Source organism: Euprymna scolopes, chromosome 21 (assembly GCF_053919585.1).
Source record: "Euprymna scolopes isolate OS-2025 chromosome 21, ASM5391958v1, whole genome shotgun sequence".
NCBI classification, from domain to species: domain Eukaryota; kingdom Metazoa; phylum Mollusca; class Cephalopoda; order Sepiida; family Sepiolidae; genus Euprymna; species Euprymna scolopes.
In genome coordinates, this window is record NC_136502.1 from 42,745,274 (window position 1) to 42,769,707 (window position 24,434).

Genomic DNA, 24,434 nt, shown 5'->3' on the forward strand with positions numbered 1-24,434 from the left:
ACATTGGTTGATTAACTATGCTTAAAAACTGACAACATTGGTTGATGAACTATGCTTTGAAACTGACAACATTTGTTGATTAACTATGCTTGAAAACGGACAATATTGGTTGATGAACTATGCTTGAAAACTGACAACATTGGTTGATGAACTATGCTTGAAAACTGACACCATTGGTTGATGAACTATGCTTTAAAACTGACAACATTGGTTGATTAACTATGCTTTAAAACTGGCTACATTTGTTGATTGCGGTTCTTTTACAATAAACCTAAATTAATGTCTTCCTTTCAGTAGCACAGAATATTATCCAGCAAGACCATAACAATCGTGATACTAATTACCTTTACTGGCAACGTTAGGGAAAAAACAGTTTTTTTCTTCTTCTCTATAGTGTATGAAATATTCCTATATTTTTAGCCATGCTATTCTTCTGTTCAGACTGAAATTTTTCATGTTTGTTTTTATTATTATCAAAGAGCGTCGGATCCGCAAATCAATTTTGGAAAACCCGCAAGTTGAAATACTGTCGGAATTTCGACTCTGACAGAACTTGTACAATGTCAAAACACCAATGATATTTAAGATGCTGCGCCTCGTTGGCTGCAATATTGGCCGAGTAGTGAGTTGTAACAAAGCGCGGACATCTATAGGCAAATGCATGCAGAATGACGTCACTGGTAAAAGAAAAAAAAAGCTACGAAAAGGAGAAAGAGGGCAGTCACCAAATGGACGTTCAGCTCGGAACAATATAACGTTCAAGTTCTCGTGAGAGGCGTGAATAACGTTCGATATCACGCGAGAAGACGATCTCGTGGGTGACGTGATGGTCGTAACAATGAGGAAATAAATGTCGTCGTTACAAAGAAATGCTTGTCCACTTAGCAACTAAAGCATACAACGTGTGTTGGTGCCAAGACAACGTTACAGAATATCTACAATGAACCGTGCCGAAGTTATTATCAAATGTGTGACTTTTATGTGACGCTGGCGTTGCCACTTGACCTCGATATTCCAAAACTAAATCAGTTTTGTTAGGTTATAACCGATATTTTGACCAATTTTGGTGACAATTGGTCAAGCGCTAGACTCAACACAAATAAGCATTATGACAAAAAATTCGACTGAGAACATCATCTCCACCATGTTGTGCAATAAATATGTTCCAAATCGTCCAAAGTTGTTCACTGTTGACGTTGTTGTTATCATGATGATAATTACGTCCCTTGATTTGCGGTTTTAATGCACCAAAGAAGGAAGAAGTTACCAAAGGGCCTTTTTTTGCTTAGAAAAGGTTTTTTATAAATTTTCAATAAAAAAAAATAACGTTTGTTTTTATTAAACGTGAAACAGATGAAAAATAAATAAAAAAGATACTAAAAAATATTGTAAACACAACCACTTAATAATGAAAGATCATATTGTTCATAAGTGGTAATACTTTTGAAATTCTCCCCAGATTTTATCGAACTATTTACATTTTTATTATACGGATTGGTTTCTTGTTTCTGGTTGTGTCCTTCAAGGCGTGTATAATCAAATACACGCCCAAGGCTTCCTTCAGTCTTGACAGACTATGGATACCCACTGTAAGGGTGCCTGCGCGTGAAATTTGTGTGGCAAGAGGTGTGCAATCTCCCACCACACCTTTCCTGAAAGCACATACGGCGTCTAGAATTCCCAAATGGTCACCCATCTGGTACTAGCCAGGCTCAACGTTGCTTAACTTCCGTGATCTGACGAGAACCGGTGTGTCAACGTGATTATGCCGTACAATCTATTATACACATCGCAGTTGACACCTCTTTCAAGTCGTCATCAGCATTTTATCATTCGTATTATTTGGAACTACTGTTCTCATTGAGTGTCATTTTCACAACGTTTCGGTCGATGTGACCTCAGACCTTCTCCATGTGTATCTAGTCGAACTCGGGAATGTTTCCGTTGAACTTGGGAATTTGGACGGAATTTCGAACGGATCCTGTTATTTACTTTAAAATGACTAAGTCCATCATTTACCCCCTCCCATTTAGCCCCAAATGTCCCCAAGGCCTTAACATATTCAAGATTTGAGTTCAGCACCATGCAAAACTGCTAAATAGACATACAGGGAAAAATTTTGGACAAATATGGTAAAATAGTCCCACAATGGGGTGGTTTTATTAGCTCTAAAAGAGCTCCTAGGGTACACCCAAGAGTTATCGCAAAGTATAGACAAACAAAATTTCAAAAAATTCCAAGGCGTAGTTATTAAGAAAAGTGCGGACAGACGAACGGACGAACGGACAAGGGTGAATTTATAGGTCCACCCTCCTTTTTTCGGAGGACCAATAATTATTCTTTATATATATATATATATATATATATATATATATATATATATATATATATGTATATATATGTGTGTGTGTGTGTGTGTGTGTGTGTGTGTGTGTGTGTGTGTGTGTGTATCATAGTAATGTGTAAACTTAAATAGTGATAGGTTATCATATTGTACTTATAAAAACAAGAATTAGGTTTACGGTGCCCAAAATTTATTCTAGAATTGTCCGCAATGACCCGTGTTGTAATGGATAAAGTACTTGAAGATAATTCAACGAATAATCGGAAGTACTCGCAATACACATGAAACATTTATTAATTATTTTTAATTTTGAAATTTAAAAAGAATTAGAAACATCAGAAAAACTTCTTTTTTTTAACTATGATCAAGCAAATGAATTCAGATTTGTTTTACGAACGCAAAATGTCGATAGGGAAAATTTTTTCTCTAAAATGGCCTTTTGTTTTTTGTGCAAAAAAAGTAATTACTCTTGAAACAAAAACACAAAAGAAAACGCAATTTGTATTTAATTCTATTTTTTATTATTTTTTATTTTTTTAATTTTTTGGTATGTATTTTATTTATTTATTTTATTTATTCATTTTTTATTTTATTTTATTTATTCATTTTTTATTTTATTTTATTTTATTTGGGGGCTTCTTAACAATTCTATTAAGAATAAAGGCCATTTCGTATAATGTTTCTGAAAACAATTCTTGCCAATGGGAAAAGCAGATTTCAATGAGAGGTACACGCAATACAAACGAAGGAAATTAAAAAAAAATAAGGCGAAAAATGGCGGGAAAACGGTTAATGGGTGATGAAGTCGAAGAGAAGGCGCTTCAGGTGACATACGAATCAATTACAACTTTCATTACAGCGGGCTAATGAAAAGGTCAATCAAGTGACATTAAGAAAACATCCTAATACACGCAAACACACTGAGATTGCTCGTTGTATGATGTTGAATTCTTTAAGCCTAAATAAGTTATATTTCTATAACTTATAATACCTCATTGATTATATATATATATATATATATATATATATATATATATATATATATATGTTTGATGTGTGTGTGTGTGTGTGTGTTAACCGGCGTTGCCTGGTGGAAGCATGCTCCCCACCTAGGAAAAAATTAAACTCCGATTGTTGTTGATGGCCAACCCCCAAGGTCCTAATGTTAGGAACGGCTTACGGAATAGACCCCCAACCTCCACATGTTAAGAACGGCTTTCGGAATAGACACCCCCAACCTCGCCATGGTATAAACGGCTTTCCGAATATACACCCTATTTCATGAGGAGGGTTGTCAAAGTATTTGCCCCAAATTTAACCTTGATATTCGTTGTCAGCATACCCACCCGCAAAAACTATAAACACCCTAAAAAAAATAGATTTGTTCATCGCGCGTGGGTACAAATCTCGCGGACACTGAATTACAGTGCATAATGCATGTCTTTATATCTTAATTATTGCTTAGGATTGTAGCAATGAGTTAAGTCGTTAACTGGAAATGAGTTTATATAAAATAATTTTATAAAAGAAACAGTAGGTTCTCTAAAGTGCAATGTAGAATAACATATATTTTGGACTAAGTTACTGCATGGAAGCTTGCTCCCGGGCGATTTCACGGACTTCGATGACAATAAAAATATAGAAGTGTGAAATATTCGTTGATCATCATTCAATCCCGGGCAAGTCGGGTCTCCTCGATAGTATGCATATGAATTCGGCAATGCAAAAATACATTTAAACGGGCAATCTGTAGATTTTATTTTTACTGCTTGTTTAAAATCAATAAATATTTGACATTTTATCCTTTTTTACTACCAGCAATTCGGCTTTGAACAAAATCAATTATAAAACAATTAAAAAACAATTAAAAAGCAATTAAAAATCAATTTTTAAAAATCGCTTTCGGCTACGGAAAATAGGCGCAATTTTATGATTTTGATATCGGTTTTGATACCCCAAAAAGTTCCAATTCGATTAATCGTTCGTTTATTTTATATATATATATATATATATATATATATATATATATATATATATATATATATATATATATATATATATATATATATATGTGTGTGTGTGTGTGTGTGTGTGTATATATATATATATATATATTGCTTTTTTTACACGGTGGTCACCAATTATCAAGGCCCGGAAGCCACTCAGGGATAAGGGTTATTGCAAGTACAGTACGTTAGTGTGGAGATTTAATGAAGTGTTTACTTAAGAGGGCGGTTCATTAGGAATTTGTTAACGTTGGACTTAAAGACATCCAGGTTGTAGTCAGGTGGGAAGCAGGCAGACGGAACAGAGTTCCACAGGCGTGCAGTTCTAAGAAAGAAGCTTTGTTCATGAAATCTACGTTTTGATTTAGGCACAGATAAAGAGTGGGAGAAATTTTTCACAGTGGATTCAGCTACACGGGCGTTTTTCGAGAAGGATTGGCGAGGGGGGACCAGAGATTGGAGTTCAGACGAGCACCTGTCATGGAAATAATGATAAAACAAGGATAGGCTCGCAACGTCTCTTCTGTGGGAGAGAGGTTGCAGGGTAGAGAAAAACCACGAAGTCTATTTTGTACTCTGTCAAGGCAGGATAGGCTGCTTTTAGCAGCTCCTGCTCAGATATGGCAGCTGTATTCCATCCTTGGACGTACTTGGCTTTTATATAGATAGAGAATTGCATCCGTAGTGAGATATCTTCTGGAGCGGTAGAAGGATCCCACCATCTTTCCAGCGACCTTGGCAATAGACTTGATGTTCGTGTTCCATTTCAGATCAGGAGTAAAGGACAAACCCAGAAGCTTGTCAAAACATGGGCGTTCTCCTAGACGAGAGCCATTAATTTCAATTGATGCAAGATGGGGATCAGAGCGTTAACGATGTAAAGATAAGAGTTTGGTTTTAGATGCATTAAAGGTAACCAGCCACGTCTTCCCCCACTGAACCACGCGCTCGAGATCAGAGGAGAGAGAATCAGAGAGAACCTTGTCATTTACAGCCTTTGATGTGTTGCCGTAGATGATCGTGTCATCAGCATAGATATCAACGAATGATTTAAGTATGTGTTTAGGGAGATAATTGATGTAGATCAGGAAAAGAGTTGGGCCCAGGATTGACCCTTGAGGGACTCCAGCATTAATACTGCAGGCCTCTAATTTTTAACCATCGACCATTACTCTTATGAGCCTATCGGAGAGAAATGATTTAATGATCGAGAAAACATTTCCAGTTATACCGTAGCTGGAAATCTTGTGAAGTAAGCCCTTATGCCATAACTTGTCGAAAGCCTTTGATATGTCAAGAGCAATTGCCCTAGAAAGGAAGCCTTTGTCAAGAGATTCACTAATCCTGTGAGATATAACCGTTAGTACATCTGCGGTAGATCTTGCAGAACAGAAACCATATTGTGTGTCACTAAGAAGGTTATTTCTGCTGAGGTGGTTGACTCTTTCTCTATTTAATATGGATTCTAACAACTTACTCATCACACACAGGAGACTTATTGGTCTGTACTGAGAGGAAGATGACTTGAACAGATCACCTGAATTCTTAAATACAGGGCATACTGATGAGGTTTTCCAGGGAGTCGAAAAGCACTTCTCCTTAAGGCAACACTTAAACAGTTTCGTAAGTATGGGAGCAAGTTCTGGTTGCAGCTTTTTTAACACTATAATTGGGATGCCGTCAGGGCCAGTTGCTTTACTGGAATCAAGGTTCTTGATTATCTTGGCGACTTCATGCACAGATATTTGTATGTTACCTAGCGTGTTCTGTGTTATAGTAGGAAATATCGGGAGTTGATGGCCTTCGTCGCATAGGGTAGAATTAGCTGCAAACTTCTTGGCAAATAGTCTGGCCTTGTCTGATGCTGATGAGATGACCTCTGGTCCATTGATAATTGTTGGGATAGAACGCACACTTCTGTTCAGGATCATATTTATTATTTGCCAAAACTGGTGGGAACCAAACCGCTGATCAGCTACTTTGGATTTAACAGACTGGGCGTATAGCTCTCTTGCATCTTTTATTACTCTTTTACAGTGGTTGCTGGCGTTCCTGCTTTAGTCTAGGTGCATCTATTACGTTGGTAGCTATGGAAAAAGTGATTTCTGTGCGCGATAGCAGCAGCACATTCTGGGGAGAACCATGGCTGGCTGTAAGGTTTTTATTGGAATTTTTTAGATGGTATGAATCGGTCTATGCCTACAATTAACCATTCGGTCAGATCTGATAATATAGAGGACACATCCTTTTTAAACATGGAATGCAGAGGTAGGTCAGATATGAATGTACGGAAGCTATCCCAATCAGCCATACAGTATCGGTATACAGTACGGTGGAGGGGTACGTCTGGGGACTTATTACATTTCATTTTTATCTTAACTGATACGACGGAGTGGTCGGAGGATCCTAGAGGAGAATGAACGGAACATGAACATAGCTCAGAGAAGTTGAGGGAAAAAGTCTAGGAGGCTTGCATATTGACCAGTAGTATCGGGCACACGGGTGGGTTCGCGAACAATCTGAGTGAGGTCAAAAGCAATGGCAAAATCATGACAGAACCTCCCCTCATCGTCTGTCTTATTTGAATGGGTCAGACATTCCACGTTATGGACGTTGAAGTCACCACAGATGTGGATGTTAGCCGAGGGATGTGCAGACAGGATCTGGTCTATTTTCTCAGATATACTCTTAAAGATAGTAACTCCGCTGTTATGGGGTCGATAGAGGGCAAATATAAATGCAGTGGTGTAAGCAAGTGCAACCCGGAAGCACATATAGGGTAAATTAGGATCTTCTCTAGAGATATTCCTGCCACACGGTAAGCCATCTTTAATGTAGGCACATATTCCATGCCCATGGCGATCTTGTGAATCAGATTTAGCTGTTAAGTTAGAGTATTCGTTAATTATGAACTCATCTAGGGAAGTGGTCGGCCCTATTCCAGTTTCACTTAGAAAGAATATGTCCGGGTTCGTCTCCTGTAATTGGGTTTCAACATCTGGAAGGTTGGAACGCAGACACCTGATGTTGGAGAAGGAGACCTGGTAGTAGGGGTCTACGTTGGAAGATGGGGTTCTAGGTTTATTCGAGTTTTTTTTTCTGGAGATATTTCATGTTGAGGTTTTGGGATTTGTGGAACAGGTCGGCATACTTTGTTATATATATATATATATATATATATATATATATATATATATATATATATATATATATATATATATATATATATATACAGTGGGGAAAATAAGTCTTGGACACATCCCATTATTCTTTATTTAACACATTTTTTATGCAGCGAATGACACGAAAATTTAACAAGAAATAGTTACTAACTTAGCAATAACAAATAACTTTAGAAATTGGAACCTTTTAATGCATAACAAAAATTATATAATAAAAACGAGAATAGCCTGGAAAAAAGTGTTGGACACATTGTTTTAAATTATATTTTATTATCATTTTTTATAAATAATGCTGACAATTGTAATTTGTATTTTTATTTTCTGACACTATTATAAGTTTTAGAAGTTTCTTAATTGTTGTAGACCATACTCTAGGTCGTTGGAAAGTATTGAAACACGTTAGTCACCAGTAAGCCATCATGCGTGAAGGTTCTCAGGATGAGTAAACGTAAAAACTCTCTCAAGTCGTCCGTGATTAGATTATTGCCGAGCACAAGAATGGAATTGGTTTTCGGCGTATATCTGCTCAATTCAAAATCCCTGTAAGCACCATAGGAAACCTTATTAGGAAATGGAAGGTGCATGACTCAACCCTGAACCGTCCGCACACCGGAGCTCCTCGCAAGATATCGGATTGAGCAGTGAGAAAAATTGTATAAAAAGTTCAGCAGCAACCGAGAACCACACGAGGCGAACTTCAGAAATATTTGGAAGAAGCAGGGATAGTAGTAACGAAACCAATGATTAGTAATATACTCTGATGCAAGAGTCTTAAATCGCGTACACCTCAAAAGACACCATTACTAAAAAATGTCATTTTAATGCTCATCTGGATTTTGCAAGAGACCACTTATTGAAAAAAGGTGATTACTGGAAGAATGTGATCTGGTCCGATGAGACGAAAGTGGAACTTTTCAGCATTAACTCTGTACGTCGAGTATGGAGAAGTGATGGCACAGCGCACGATTCCAAGGACACCCTCCCCACTGTAAAGTTTGGTGGTAGAAATGTCATGCTCTGGGGATGCTTCTCTTCAAATGGTACTGGACCACTTCATATTATAGATGAAAAGATGAATGCAGCCAAATATCGAGAAATTCTTGAAAATAATCTCTTGCCTGCTTCCAATGCGTTAGGTATATAACAAGGATGGATCTTTCAACAAGATAATGATCCCAAATATACTGCTAAAATAACCTCCGATTGGTTCGTGTAGAACAAAATAGATGTTCTTAAGTGACCCAGTCAGTCCCCAAACTTAAATCCTATAGAAAATCTATGGAGAGAGCTCAAAATCATGGTCCACAAGCGAGATCCACATAATATTCAGGATTTGAAGAAAGTATGTGTTGAAGAGTGGGCAAAAATCTCGCCTGAACGTTGTCACAAATTAGTTTTGTCGTATAGAAAACGTCTCGAAGCTGTAATAGCCAATAAGGGGTTTTCAACTAAATATTAGATCAAATTGTGTTAGTGTGTCCAATACTTTTTTTCCGGCTATTCTCGTTTTTATTATATAATTTTTGTTCTGCATTAAAAAGTTCCAATTTCTAAAGTTATTTGTTATTGTTTAATTAGTAACTACTTCTTGTTAAATTTTCGCGTCATTCGCTGCATAAAAAATGTGTTAAATAAAGAATAATGGGATGTGTCCAAGACTTATTTTCCCCACTGTATATATGTCAAAACATTGTTAATTCATTATCCACACAGCATCAGCCGTATAGTGACTGTCATTTGGGCGGTCAGGTTTCGATCCTGGCTTGAGACAGTTGCACTGATGAGCTGTGAAAACGCGAAACAGTACTGTATGTGAATGACTATATATATATATATATATATATATATATATATATATATATATATATATATGTGTGTGTGTGTGTGTGTGTGTGTGTGTGTGTGCGTGTGTGTCAGCCCCTTTAAGAAACTCGTTTCTTATCGTTGAGCACTTTCAGTTGAAATAAAAAGTCGGTCAATTTAGCTCTTATGCACAGCTCATCATATAATGATTAAATCACTCTGACAGTCGTTAAAACGCATTTAAAAAAATAAATGTTTAAATTTCAACAGTATTTCACACGGTTAACGGTAACCGAATGGATTGGGTCCTTGCTAATGACGCTAGAGATATCTTCTGTTGCCGGGTTCGAATCTATCGACTGGTGTTGGTTGTGACACGCTGCACTGATGATTCTCGAAAGGATGAAACACTAGCGTCCGTAAGTATTTAACAATTACGCATAGTTTTTTTAAATAAAAAAAAATGTAACGCATAGTTTTTTAAATAAAATAATTTATATATTATTTTAATTGGAATTCATTATTGTGATGAGTATTATTTATTAATTGTTATTTATTGCGGACTATTATCCTCATATTTTTCTTAATTGTTTCACGACGTTTCGGCCAACCATTCCTCTGGCCTTCGTCAGGTGCTAACCGCGACTTGATAGGAACTCTGAATCTCCTGATTGAATTCACTGCAATTACTGTCTTCCGTAGTTGTTGTCGTCTCACTACGTTTTGGCCATCGGCTTTGCGTAGGATTGAAACTGCTATCTTCAGACAATTCTCACTTGGAACCGTAGAGATTCAAAGTTACTATCAACTGTGCCACAGGCCCCGAAGGGCGATCAAGGTTGAATTTTTTTGTCTTATAAATTCATGTTTATTTATTATCCGATCTTCCTTCAAGGCCCGTGGCGCAGTTGATAGAGACGTTGAATATCTACGATTCCAGGTGAGGGTTGTCTGAAGATAGCGGTTTCAATCCTACCCAAAGCCGGCCAGAGACTTACTTAGCCAAAACGTGGTGAGACGACAACAATTTCAGAAGGCAGTAATTGCAGTGGATGCAATCAGGAGATTCAGAGTTCCTATCCCGTCGTGGTTACCACCTGACGAAGTCCAGAGACATGATTGGCTGAAACATCGTGAAATAACTAAGAAAAAGATGAGGATAATGTACTGCAATAAAATAAAAATTAATAAAATAATTTATCTTAATTTTTGTAAAACCGATAATCGAGCATTTTATTTTAACTTAATTCTGATGAAGTGTTTAGGACATTTATTTGCTTCCCCACGAGAGTAAAATGTGACACAAGGTGGGAAATCCAGCTTCCCAGAAGGGGTACTTTAGATTTAGGCAAAAATAAAAATTACCTTAGAACAGAAGAGCTTCCCCTACATTGACTAAAGACAAATTAACTTGAATATAGCATTTTGTCTTCTATTTAAAAAACAAAAAACAAAAAAAACTTTTTGTTCTAGCTGTGGATAGTGAATTCTACCGGATGTCACATTCAAACCGAGAGGTCTTTTTAAGTAACTTTAAGTGCAATTGCTTGCATCTCTCTTACATTTGGTTCACGGGGTATATTCGATAGTTATTTTTAATTCTTTTTACGTGAGTTCGGTTGATCCTATGATTACTGGAACGATGGATATGTTCCTAAGATTCCAGTGTATGTTTGTTCGTGTAGGTTGACAGGTGCGTGCATGCGGTATGCCATCGCTTTCCCGCCAGCACTAAGACGTTTTATTTTTAGGCAAATACTTGCCTCGTTTTTAATACAAGATGCCATGACACTAAAATCCAAATCGTGTTACAGTTAAAAAAAAATAAAAATAAAAATAAAAAAATAAAAGTAAATAATGAATTTTTCGCCCCCGCCGCCTCCTGATCTCGCGGTTCTTTATTGGAAAAGAAAACAGCGGATTGTCGTGAGACCACGGCGCCGGCTTCGACCACACCGGGTCCTGTCCATTTAACTCGTAAAGATAGAATTAAGGTGAATACATTTATACGAAGCTCCAGTTTGGGAATACGGCTGACACGTTAATCCGAAACAATGGGAAAGTTCGTCCTGACTATGGTCCACACTTAGATGTCTGCCTTACAAAATAAGGGAAGAAGAATTCGTGTCGTGAGCGGACGGCGGGGTGGGGGGAGGGATTTTGGAGAGAGTGAGAGAAGATGTCAGATATGACACGACTGTCGACTGTAAATTGGCGCCAACGGCAGATCTGGAAACTGTGATATGATGCTGGAGATAGGGCCTACACCCGCACCCACTTACCGCAACATCTCATCGTGCCTGCCACCTCCCCCTTCTTCTCTCTCTCTCTCTCTCTCTCTCTCTCTCTCTCTCTCTCTATCTCTCTCGCTCTCTTTCGTTTTTTATCACTTTTATTGAATTTTCTTACTTCTTAAATTATTTATATGTAAAGAACAAAAATTGAAGGCATTTTAGGTGAACATATTGTCTACTGACCTTCTCTTATCTCTCTTTTCAGCCGTTCCGTGTTTTGTTATCCCAACCCTAACCTCACTCCACCCTTCTCTCTCTCTCTCTCTCTCTCGCTTGCTCGCTCTCGTTCTCCCTTTCACCCCATCCTCTCTCTTTTATTAGATGTATATAAAATAGTAGCTGAAACAAAATAAGAAAAAAGAATAGTTACTTTCCTACACACGCACTCTCTCTCTCTCTCTCTCTCTTTCTCTTTCTTTCTTTCTCTCTCTCTCTCTCTCTGTTTGTGTATTTCACACACACACACACACACACACCCCTCTCTCTCTCTCTCTCTCTCTCTCTCTCTCTCTCTCTCTCTCTCTCTCTCTCTCTCTCTTGATTTCCTTTTAACCTAATCATCTTTTCTCAGATGTATATAAAATAGTAACTGGCTGCGCGGCGTTTGGTGTATCAGAATTTGAGGGGAATTTTTGACACTCCTAACACAAAACTGCGAATAAAAAAAAAACTCGTAATTTTTAAAGTTGATTGTTTATTTTCTTTATAGAATATACTGCCAAAATAAACTATTAAAGTTGTTCAAAAAATAATAGAAATATCATTTTTATTTAAAAAAAAAAAACAACAGTGTTTACAAAGTGCCGACGCGTCTTCATACAGCCATTTTTTTACGTAATGAAATCAATTGAATTTTACGAGTTAAATATTTTTCAATGTTTAAACTTTAAAAATCTATCAAAATTTGTCTATTGGTTCAACTTTTACGATATTTTCAGGGTCTATGTGAAATTTTATACTCTTTCCAATAAATCAAATATAATATTTTAGACAAACGTTTTTTTTTATTCACCCCCCCCATTTTGAAATGTCTATTAAAACTTTAATAATTAATTTATGTACCAAAGTTTTATATATCACAAATTGAAGATAAAAGATCAATAAATAATATATTGTAATTTAAAAAACAAAAAAAGAATAGTTTTTTTTAGAAATTTACCTGTAAATCCAAAGTGTGAAAATTTTTTTTAAAAAAACACGTTGAATTTTTTTTTAAGTGGAAGCCTATGTTATGCTTAGGATGTCAAGTAAATATGGGATGCTTACAACATTTTTTTCGATTTCATTTAATGTTTTTGTTTTTTTTTTAGATATAAAAAAATTCAGTCGATAAAGAAGTATTAAAATAAAATAAAATACTCATGTATTTCATTAGGGGAATAAAAAAATCGGTCAACTGTTTGTTTTTTTTTGTTTGTTTTTTTTTAACAATAAAAACTTATAAGTGAATAATTTCCGTTTTTTAAGTACGGAGGACCGAAATACTAAATTTGATTTAAAGCACGCATTAAAAAGACACATGAATTGTGTCCTTTCAAGGCGCCGGAATATAAAGGCGAATAAAATCAGACTAGTCTCCCTTCATTTGAACAGTTAAAAAAAAGAGTTCGAGTTTGTTTTTAATCCTTGTTTAAAAAAATTATTTTATTTAAAAAGGACATGGAATATAACTATAAATATGGATAAATTCTTAACAATGAAAAATTAAACTACTCATCAAATACTAGTTTTTATAGATAAGCATGTTTTTGGAATTTATATATATTTTTTATAATCGAAGGAAGTAAAATTTCGTTGGTTTTTTATCTTTTTTAAGGAAAACCGATTTAAAAAAACAAATATTTCATGATTTGCTATTAAACCTGTTATTTTTTTTTTAATTTTGGTCATTGCTCCTTTGATTTAAAAAAAATAGGGTTTGAATTACATTTTTCAAGAAGTTATAAGCTTCGAAAGACAGGAAGTCTAAATATTCCAGTGTTTACCACGACTTTTTACTGACGATTTCTGAAACTGCTAGCCCGGCGTTGCTCGGTCGTAAAAAACGCTTAAATTTGATATTTTTCTCTATCGATCATTATATATTATATTGTACCCAATGTATAGTAATGATTTCAAAAGTAAAAAAAAAATGTGATTTAGGTGCCAGTAGTTAGAATCGAAACCAAAATATGTAGCGCTCCAGTTTTGGTCGTTACTGTTTGAGATATCATCAGATGGGTAAGAAATCGTGAAAAATTAATAGACTTTACCCTATAAATGTGTATATTTGCGCATGCGTACAAATAACATATTTAGTCGACTTACGGATACCAAGTTCCGATTTTTTGTTTTTCAATTTTTACTCCTTAGCACCTACTTTCATCGGCTACAAACCCAGAAATAAACGGTCAAAAAAATGCAATCATTTGACCTGCCTTGCGCCGCTCTGCGACCTAGTGTCTCAATGAAGATGGAGACAGAAAGACATACAGACAGATAGACATAGTGAGTTTTATAAATTAGATTATACGGTTTGCTGTATTAGTTTTCCTCTCTACCATCTCTCTTTCTCTCTCTCTCTCTCTCTTCTCTCTCTCTTTGTCAAATTCGTTATTCACTCTTATTACCCTTCCATCCAAACTATCCACGAACTTTTTTCGTTATCTCAACAAATAATTTACTACTCATTTTCCTAGTTTTCTGTTTGTTGTAATCATTCATTTACAAGTTGTTGTCTTAATAAACCTCGTTCCTTCGTCTGCCTTTCTCCCCCTCTTCTGTGTGTGCATTTCTCTCTATCCCTCTATGTTCACCTCATCCTCTTTCTCAGCTTGTACTTTGTTTTCAGTCCACCCCCCCCTCTCTCTCTCTCTCTCTCTCTCTCTCTATCTCTCTCTATTTCCCTCTCTATCTTTATTTATATCTATTCGCTATATCCATTCATTCAATTTAGTTTTTCTAATACACTCTCTCTAATTATGTGTGACTCTCCCACCCACCCACCTCTTTCAATCTCTATCTAACCGGCGTTGCCCGTTATTAAACGTCACGTTAAATTCTTTTTTTTTTTTAAATGAAAAAAATATTGAGACACGGTCATGCTAGTATTATTTTTTTTCTAGACAATTTCAATTATTGTAAGTAAAAAGAAAATACTTCAGCTAAGATCGAAACCGAAACCTTAAGGACAATGAGCCAAGTACAACAACCACTAGGCCTCTACACATTCTTTACAACATGTTTTCAAACCTACTTATTCTTAACATATTGTAAACGATACGCGCATGCGCAGTCGTGAAACAGTTGACAAACAGTTAAAAATCTGGTGGCCTCCCACATACCAATTTTTCAGTTTTGACCTCTAAGCAGCCCTTTTTTTGCAGATGTAAACAGATTAAAAAGTTTTCCACGTGTCTGAATATCCTATATACCAAATTTCAACTTTGTAGATTAAAAATTCGTGTCGTGTATAGGTTGAGAAGTGTCTTCACACACATATTCTAAGTTTAATAGAATACTAGCCGGCCATCTATTTTATTGCAATTAGTGCATAATTTTTATATATCGTAGGCATTAAACGTAACGTAAAATTCCTTTAAATAAAATGAAGCAAAAAACACGGAAAGAAGACATTTGCATGCGAGTATTATGGTTTTTCTAAACAGTTCATTCCTTGTAAGTAAAATAAATACTCGAGCTGAGTTCGAAACCAAAACTTAAAGAAGGTAGGCCAAATACGATTACCATTAGGCCAGCATGCTACGATCTTCAAAAAAGCGTTTTTCAAACCCATTTATACTTAGCATAAGGAATTTGCAATGTGAACCAGTCACGTATGTGCAATCGTGAAACAGCAAACGTATAAAAAATTCGATGTCTCCCACGTTCTAATTTTTTTAATTTGACCCGCTAGCAGCCCCTTTTCCAGGTGAAAACAGATTAAAAAGTTTTTTTACGTGTCTGAATATCCTATATACCAAATTTTAAGACTGTAGATGAAAAGTTCGTTGAGTATATAGGTTGAGAAGTGTCCTCAAACATTCCCATTCTTGCTTTTTTAGAATATAAGATAAGACTAGAAGAAATACCCGGCGTCGCCCGGTCGTAAAATACGCATAAATATTGTATTTTAATTAATGCAGCATTTTTATTTATTTTAAACAGAAACACCGTAGGTATTAAACGTAACGTTGAATTCCTTTCAAATGAAAAACAATAAAGTAAAATAAAAAAATAAATAAAAAAACGGAAAAAACAGAGACATGTGTCTTCGAGTATTGTGGGGGTTTTTAAACACTTCACTTCCTGTGAATAAAAAAAAATACTCGAGCTGAGATCGAAACCAAAACCTAAAGACAGTGAGTCAATTACGATAACCATTACTCCAGCTCCGCATGGCTATCAGATAGTGTTTTCAAACCAATTCATACTTAACATAGGGAAGTGTTACAACCGCGCATACGCAGTCGTGAAACAGTTTGAAACAAATAAAAACCCGCCCCTCCCCATGTACTAATTTTTCGATTTTGGCAGCCCATTTTTCCGGATGAAAATTTATTATGAAGTTTTCCACATTTCGGAATGCACTATACATGAAATTTCAAGTTTGTAGATAAAAAAATTCGTTGAGTATATAGGTTGAGAAGTGCACTTACAGACACGCATTCTTACTTTTATAGAATAATAGCAGTTCAGCCCGGCTTTGCTCGGGCCCTATGTACTGTTCATAACTTAATGTGCACATGTATATATTAAAAAGTGTGAATATGTACGGTAATGCCTTTCTCTATAACAGGCTTCCTTAACTACTATAGAGAAAAGTTGGTAGAGACCGCAGACGTAACATTTTTTAAACTTTGACCCCAATTTTAACCCCTTAACATTGATTGCTTTAGGTTCAAATCAAATTAAAATGTTTGACTTATGTCCAAATAACGTACATTTAAAATTTAAAGTGTTTAGATCAACAATTTGGGGAGGAGTTTGATAGAATCTTGAAAGGTCAACTTTGTAAATTCTGACCTCTTGCCAGCAAAATTTTCGCCCAAAAACTGATCGCTTGCTACATGTCTAAATACCCTTTATGTAAAATTTCAAATGTTTAGACCGAAAATTGCCTTAATAGCCGTAAGGTAAGATCTTTTGAACTTTGACCCCTTGGAAGCCAAATTTACGGCAAAAAAAAAAAACGATTAAAAAGCTCGCCTATGTCTGAATACATTTTATGTAAAATTTTAAATGTTTAGAACAAAAATTGGCTGAGTAATTTTGTAGTGACCGCAGAGGTCAATTTTTTTAAAAGTTTGACCCCAATTATGACCCGTTAGCATTTATTGTTTTGGGCTCAAATTAAGTTATAAAGTTAGATCCATGTCCAAGTAATCTATATCTAAAATTGCAAGTGTTTAGATTCAACATTGGCGGAGGAGTTTGGTAGAGTTCTCAAAGGTCAAATTGGTAAACTTTTACCCCTTAACAGCAAAATTTCTGGCCGAAATCCAATTAAAAAGATTTTCTCAAATCTCAATACCCCGTATGTCAAATTTCGAGTCTGTAGACCGAAAATTGACAGAATTATTTGGTAAGGAAATGTACACAGACAGGCAGATAGAGGGACAGACAGACATACACACACACACACACACATTTTCACTTTTATAGATATACTAGTAGTTCCGCCCGGCTTTGATCGGGCCCTATGTACTGTTCATAACTTAAAGTGCATATGCATATATTAAAAAGTGAGAATATGTACGGTAATGCCTTTTTATATAATAGGCTTCCTTAACTACCATAGAGAAAAGTTGGTAGATACGGACATCAAGTTTTTTTTAACCTTGATTCTAATTTGGACTCCTTGACATTTATTGCTTTGAGCTCAAAATAGATTAAAATGTTTGACTCATGTCCAAGTAACCTACATCTAAAATTTCAAGTGTTCAGACCACAAATTGGCGGAGGAGTTTGTTAGAGTCTGCAAAGGTCAACTTTGTAAATTCTGACCTCTTGCCAGCAAAATTTTCGCCCAAAAACTGATTAAAAAGCTTGCTGCATGTCTAAATACCCTTTATGTAAAATTTCAAATATTTAGACCGAAAATTGCCTTAATAGTTTGCTAGAGACCGCAAAGGTAAGATCTTTTGAACTTTGACCCCTTGGAAGCCAAATTTACGGCAAAAAAAAAAACGATTAAAAAGCTTGCTTATGTCTGAATACACTTTATGTAAAAATTTTAAATGTTTAGACCAAAAATAGGCTGAGTAATTTGGTAGACACCGCAGGGGTCAATTTTATTTTAAACGTTGACTCCTATTATGACCCTTTAACATTTATTATTTTGCGCTCAAATCAAGTTATAAAGTTAGATCAATGTCCAAGTAATCTATATCTAAAATTGCAAGTGTTTAAACCCAAAATTGGCGGAGGAGTTTGGTAGAGTTCTCAAAGGTCAAATCGTTGAACTTTGACCCCTTAACAGCCAAATCTTTGGTCGAAAACCGATTAAAAAGATTTTCTCAAATCTCAATACCACTTATGCTAAATCTCGAGTCTGTAGACGGAACATTGACAGAGTTATTTGTTTAGGAAATTGTACACACAGAGACAGACATTCACATACACACACAGACAACTCCACTAAATTGTTCACTTTTTGTAAGTAAAAAAAATTACTTTAGCTAAGATCGAAACCAAAACCTAAAGACAGTGCGTCAGGAACAATTACTATTAGGCTAGCTTGACAAACTCTTTAATAGGTGTTTTCAGATAAACTTATACTTAACATAAAAATACTGCCATATTTCATGTCCCTGCATGCGCAGTCGTGAAAAAGTTGAAAACAGATAAAAATCCGATCACCACCACCACCACCACCACCACCACCACCACCACATACCTATTTTTCAATTTTGACTCCCTTTGGCAGCTCTTTTACCGGATGAAAACCGATTAAAAAGTTTTTTTTTTCGCATGTCTGAATATTCTATGTACCAAATTTCAAGACTGTACATAAAAAATTCGTTGAGTATATAGGTTGAAAAGTGTTCTCTCTCACACACACACATTCTCATTTTTATAGATATTTGGATATGTGCTCACCTTTCCTCCCATGTCTATTCATAGCTTATTAACCCTTTTTTTCTTTCTCTCTTACACATTCGCTACCTGAATCTGCTTCTTTTAAACCCCTTGATCTAACATTCACAGGGAACATAAGCTGGAACAGATACATTGAGAGCATTGCCAAGGCTGCTGCAAAGAAGGTGGGCTCGCTCTACCGTGCTAGAAAGTTACTTAGGCCCGAAAGTATCCTGTATCTGTACAAAGCTGCCATTCGCCCATGTATGGAGTACCGTTGTTGTCACATTTGGGCAGGTGCATCTGCTACTAGTCTCTCTGGACAGGGTTCAGAAGGGAGTCGCCCACCTGATAGGTCCTTAACTATCATCTAAACTTCAGCCTCTGTCCCATCGACGTAATGTTGCATCCCTCTGCCTGTTATGCAAGTATTTTAATGGTGAATGCTCTGACAAGCTACAAGCGCTTGTACCCCCTCGATGTGAATATCCCCGACAAACCCGACAATCAGCAAAATCCCACCCCTACACAGTAGAGATCCCTAGATGTAAGAAAGCTTTCTACTCTAATAGTTTCTCTTCCAGAACTGTTAGACTTTGGAACTCCCTTCCGAGTTCCTGCTTTCTCAACTATACTAACATTAAGAAGTTCAAGTGTAATGAGAACAGAGATCTCGCTGCTCAACTCCCTACATACTTCCCTGCAACTTATATACCAGTAGCCCCCCCTCCTGTATCAAAGTGGCACTTTGCCTTGTTTGGGGTGAAAATGGAATTAAAAAAAGAAAATTTCTCTCTGAATATAACTAACCTTATATGTTAATTTCCTTCTCTCTCTCTCTCTCTCTCTCTCTCTCCATCTCTCTCCCTTCTCTCTCTCTCTCCATCTCTCTCCCTTCTCTCTCTCTCTCACTCATTCGCTTGCCCTTCCTCTCCGTTTCTCTTCCAACCATTGTCCCTCGTTCCCTCTTTTCTATCCCCTTGTCTCGAGATGCCAGTCCAGATCAGAAACTTATTTGCCACAGCCGACATCTATATAATCACCTGATAAGTCTCCATTCAAAAGAGTTTTTTTTTATCATCATCATTATTATTTTTAGGTCTCGTTAAAGGTGAAATCCAAGAGGGACAGAATCGACACACCAATTACGAGCAGAGCTCTAGACGTTTCCCTTTGCCTCATGCCCCACCACTGCTTTTAGAACTGTTTCCCATGGCTTACTGTCATGCCCGTGCCTTTTTATTATCGTACCAGTCTCCAACTGTCATTTTCCAAGAAGACAGTCTGGAGGTTATTGAAAATAAAAAGAAAATAAATATCCAATAATTAAAGAGAATAAAAGAAGCACCAAGAATCCCAGTACAAAAATGTTACAAGCAAAACAAACAAACAGACACACAAATGTTATATATATGTGCGTTTGTTTGTGTGTGTGTGTGTGTGTGTGTGTGTGTGTGTGTGTACACGTATACTCCAGAAACAGTCTTACAATAAAAACGAACCGTTGATGAACACATAATTTGTTTTTTTTATTTCTCTATCTCGTCGGAATACTATTTATATCATTATATATATATATATATATATATATATATATATATATATGTGTGTGTGTGTGTGTGTGTATATATATATAATTATTTTTTACTATAATAATTAAATACCTACGGACACTAGTTGTTTCATCCTTTTGGGAATCTTCAGTGCAGGGTGTCACGATTAATACCAGTCGAACGATTTGAACCCCGCAACACGAGACATCTCTGTCTCGATTAGCGGAGACCTAATCCATTCGGCTACCATTAACCGCGTGAAATAACGTTGAATTAAAACATCCTCATTTTAAATGTTCATTTACGTAAATCAGACAGTGATCTAATCGTTATACGATTATCTGTGCATAAGAGCTAAATTGACCGACTTTAATTCAACTGAAAGTGATCAACGATAAGAAACGAATTTCTTAAAGGGTCTGTCATAATTATTTTTTACTATAATAATTAAATACCTACAGACACTAGTGTTTCATCCTTTCGGGAATCTTCAGTGCAGGGTGTCATGATTAATACCAGTCGAACGATTTGTACCCCGCAACATGCGCTGTCAAGAATTGTGCATGTCAACGTACTGAAAAGAATAAACGATAAGATGGTCAACATCTTGAAACTTGGAATATAGACATTTGTCATTTATTAGTTATATGCTCTGAAGTTTCATCGAGCTACATAAATTAAAGATTGGTATAAATAAAATGTGAATAAACATATGTACTTATATATATATATATATATATATATATATATATATATATATATATATATATATAGTGGCCCATAAGTCACTTTACAGTTTGAAAATCAAATAACTTTTTTCATAAATGACTGTATTTAATTAATTCTTTTTTTATATAACAGTTTATAGTGTGGAAATTTGTACTGAGTTAATTACGAAAGATTATATCTCTTAAGTAGCCTCCATTCTCGGCTTTGCAAAGTCGACCTCTCTCTAAACTATTCTTTATGACAGTTCTTAACATCGGAAGTTGTAGGGAAAGAATTTCCTGTGTATGTTTGCCTTAAGTTCTTGGATTCTTCTAGGCTTATTTGCATACACTTTGTCTTTAAGATATCCCCAAAGCCAAAATCTTGTTCTGTCTGAACGTGGAGCCCATTCAAAGTCGAAATTTCAAGAGATTTTTCGATCCTGAAACATCACAGTTAACAACTGCATTGTTGCTCTAGCTGTATATGCAGTTGCTCCTTTTTTGCCACCAATATCCTGGCATGTTTACTAACTGAGGTTGAACAAATTCAATAGCATATCTTTTAAGAGGATATTGAACATTGAAATGGACTATATAAGATCTTTGCATTGCAATAATTGACCGTCCATTTTCAAAGTGAAATTTAATTATCCTCACTCGTTGTTATGTTGTAAACTTATCTATACAAAATATTTCCAAAGATTTTATTTTATAATTCTGAAAAGAGAAATTAAAATATATTAATAGAAAAAAATTTATTGAATTTTTAAAATATAAAGTGCCTTATGGGCCACCCCGTATATATATATATATATATATATATATATATATATATATATATACATACATATATATACATATACATATATATATATATATATATATATATATATATATATCGGAAAAGTAGTTGCAATTATGTTTTGATTTTTATACTTTGATTGTAAAGTAGAACCATTAACAACGTATTTATATAATTGTTATGATTCACGCTAACAATATCTTTTATAATACTTTTAATTTATTATTTATAAATAGTTTATATTTATTTTCTTTGATAATATTAACAATGGTTAAATCTAGAATTTGTGCATTTAGGTATTATTTTTTTATATGAAACTAATTTTTAATTTATTGAATTTGTATACGATATTTCAGTTATTTGTTCAAATTTAAATATTTGCTTGGCTTTAAAATTATTACATAAATAAACATTTTTGTTATGCATATTTCTACGTTTTAACATACTTCTGTTACAGCCATTTAGTTAGAATTAATTAACCATTTGTTCCCATTCGTATGAGAGATTTCATAATGTTCGTTACATTTGTTTATCTTTTTTGTTCAATTGGCGTTGTTCTACATTAGAGGTATACAATATTATCTCTCTTACATATTATAAACATATTCTTAGATATTTTATTAGTTTTAACTGTATTAATTGAATGATATGTTCTATTAATTTAATTTTTTTAACATTTATATATTATATTACTAGCAGGACCCGTTAACCGGCATTTCCCGGTTGACGCAGCCCCCTCCCCGCCCCTCGTAAAAATCTAAAGTACGGTTCTTGGTGGTGGTCGACCCCTTACCTCCCCATGTTAAGAACGCCTTTCAGAATAAACACCCACAACCATCGAAAATTACTTGTCTCTGCCAAGTTTAAATGAGATTTTCGTAATCAGCATATTCGGAAACCTATTAAAGTCGTCATGTTAAATGAAATCGTGGAGGTGGAGCTAATGTAAAGATTTACCCACAAAAAAAAATCAAAGTTAATGTCTTTTGTATAGCGCGACGTTAATCGGTTAATATGTTTCATTTTGTTTTGTTTTTGTTTTTGTTTTTTAGCACGATTACAATCTATAGAGTGCGACAAAAATAGGTTAAAATGTTTAATTTTGTGAGCTTTTTTTGCGACGCCAATCGATTAATATATTTAATTTTTCTTTTTAGTGCGATTGTAATATGTACACAGCGACGACAATTGGTTAATATGTTTAATTTAGTTAGTATTTAGCACGATTTTCTTCTGTAAAGAACGATGTCATCTTGTATAATTTCTGGAGAGTTTGTTTATCTATTGTAGAAGTGAATTCCGGAATATGCGAATAGTAATGTATCAGCCAATCAAAATGGGCGAAATTGGAGAAAAAGGAATTTATTATTTTTTAATCAAGAAATGGAAAGATTGTGTTATGTGTATGTATGTAATAACCAGTTTTTGACGGTGCAAGCACAACATCGTAGGAAAATATATAATTGTAACCGGTTTCAACTGGTAGTTGTGGGAGCACTAACTATTGAGAAAGAAAAATAGGAACTTCTTTTTCTGTAAATGTGACGATTGTGATGGTGTTGCTCATTGGATGTAATGTAGCATTTTATTATCACGAGTGAATGCCGTAAAAATGATGGTTGTAAGCTACATAAGACAGTGGATGCCAGGGTAGATGTATTTAATTTGTATGTGGCATCTGTTGTTGCAAACCTACGGTGCTTTGGTCTGGACGAATTAAAATATCATATGTAAGCGTATTTTACGACCGAGAAAAACCGAGTGCCCCCCCCCGCTAGTATAATATATAAAAAAGTATATAAGTAAAAAAAATACTTATACATTTTGTACATTCATCTTAGTTTGTTTATAGTTTTGGCTTTTTAAGCGGTTCATATGCGTATCACGTTCGTACAGTGGTTACGTCTAAAATTTCAAGTGTTTAGATCCAAAATTGTTGGAGGAGTTTGGTAAAGTTCTCAAAGGTCAAATCATTGAACTTTGACCCCTTAAGAGCCAAATTTCTGGCCGAAAACCGATCACATAGATTTTCCCAAATCTTAGTACCCTGCATATCAAATTTCGAGTATGTAGACTAAAAATTGACAGAGTTATTGCGTAGGGAAATGTACACAGACAGACACACAGACACGTTCACTTTTATAAATATATAGATAGATATATATATTAGACATTAAGAGGAGATAGATATATATAAATACCCGTTCACATACACTTTTTAGTCGCGTGCAAGCGACTCTATAAGTCACTGCGTCGGTCGGTCTATCAAAGGTCTGTTGTTTATAAATACTGTTCTTAGCTGTTTAAGCTTTTCTTGGCTTTTTGTCAAGATCAAGGTGTGGTGTCTGTTCCGGCAGATTCTGCAGGCAGGGACCATATGTGGGGGCGGCCCCACATATGGGGCATTGGTCAATGTCGGGGCGGCCCTTCATACAAATTGTCACTATCCAGCTCCCCTACTCCCCGGGGAGTTGTTCCTCATTTCCCCTTCACTCCTCACATTAAAAATTGGCCTTGTGCCTAATTTGCTCGATGGGGGAGCAAATAGATACAGCTTTTCTTGGCCTTTTGGTCAAGATCAAAGTGTAGTATATGTTCTTACTACATGCTGTACTTATGTTTGTAACTTTGTGATATAAAGGGGGGATCACTTTTCTGTATTAATTTAATGTAAAATGATC

The 24,434-nt window shown here is 35.4% G+C and overlaps 1 protein-coding gene across 1 annotated transcript in view; it reads left to right on the forward strand.

Moving 5' to 3' along the window:
• The first annotated feature begins 3,118 nt into the window (after positions 1–3,118).
• The window catches only part of LOC145242771 (uncharacterized), a 28,497-nt gene continuing 7,181 nt past the window's right edge, over positions 3,119–24,434 (forward strand). Inside the window, exon 1 of the mRNA XM_080105909.1 lies at positions 3,119–3,169. Coding sequence (XP_079962035.1) covers positions 3,119–3,169 — 51 coding nt within the window. The remainder of the gene's footprint in view (positions 3,170–24,434) is intronic.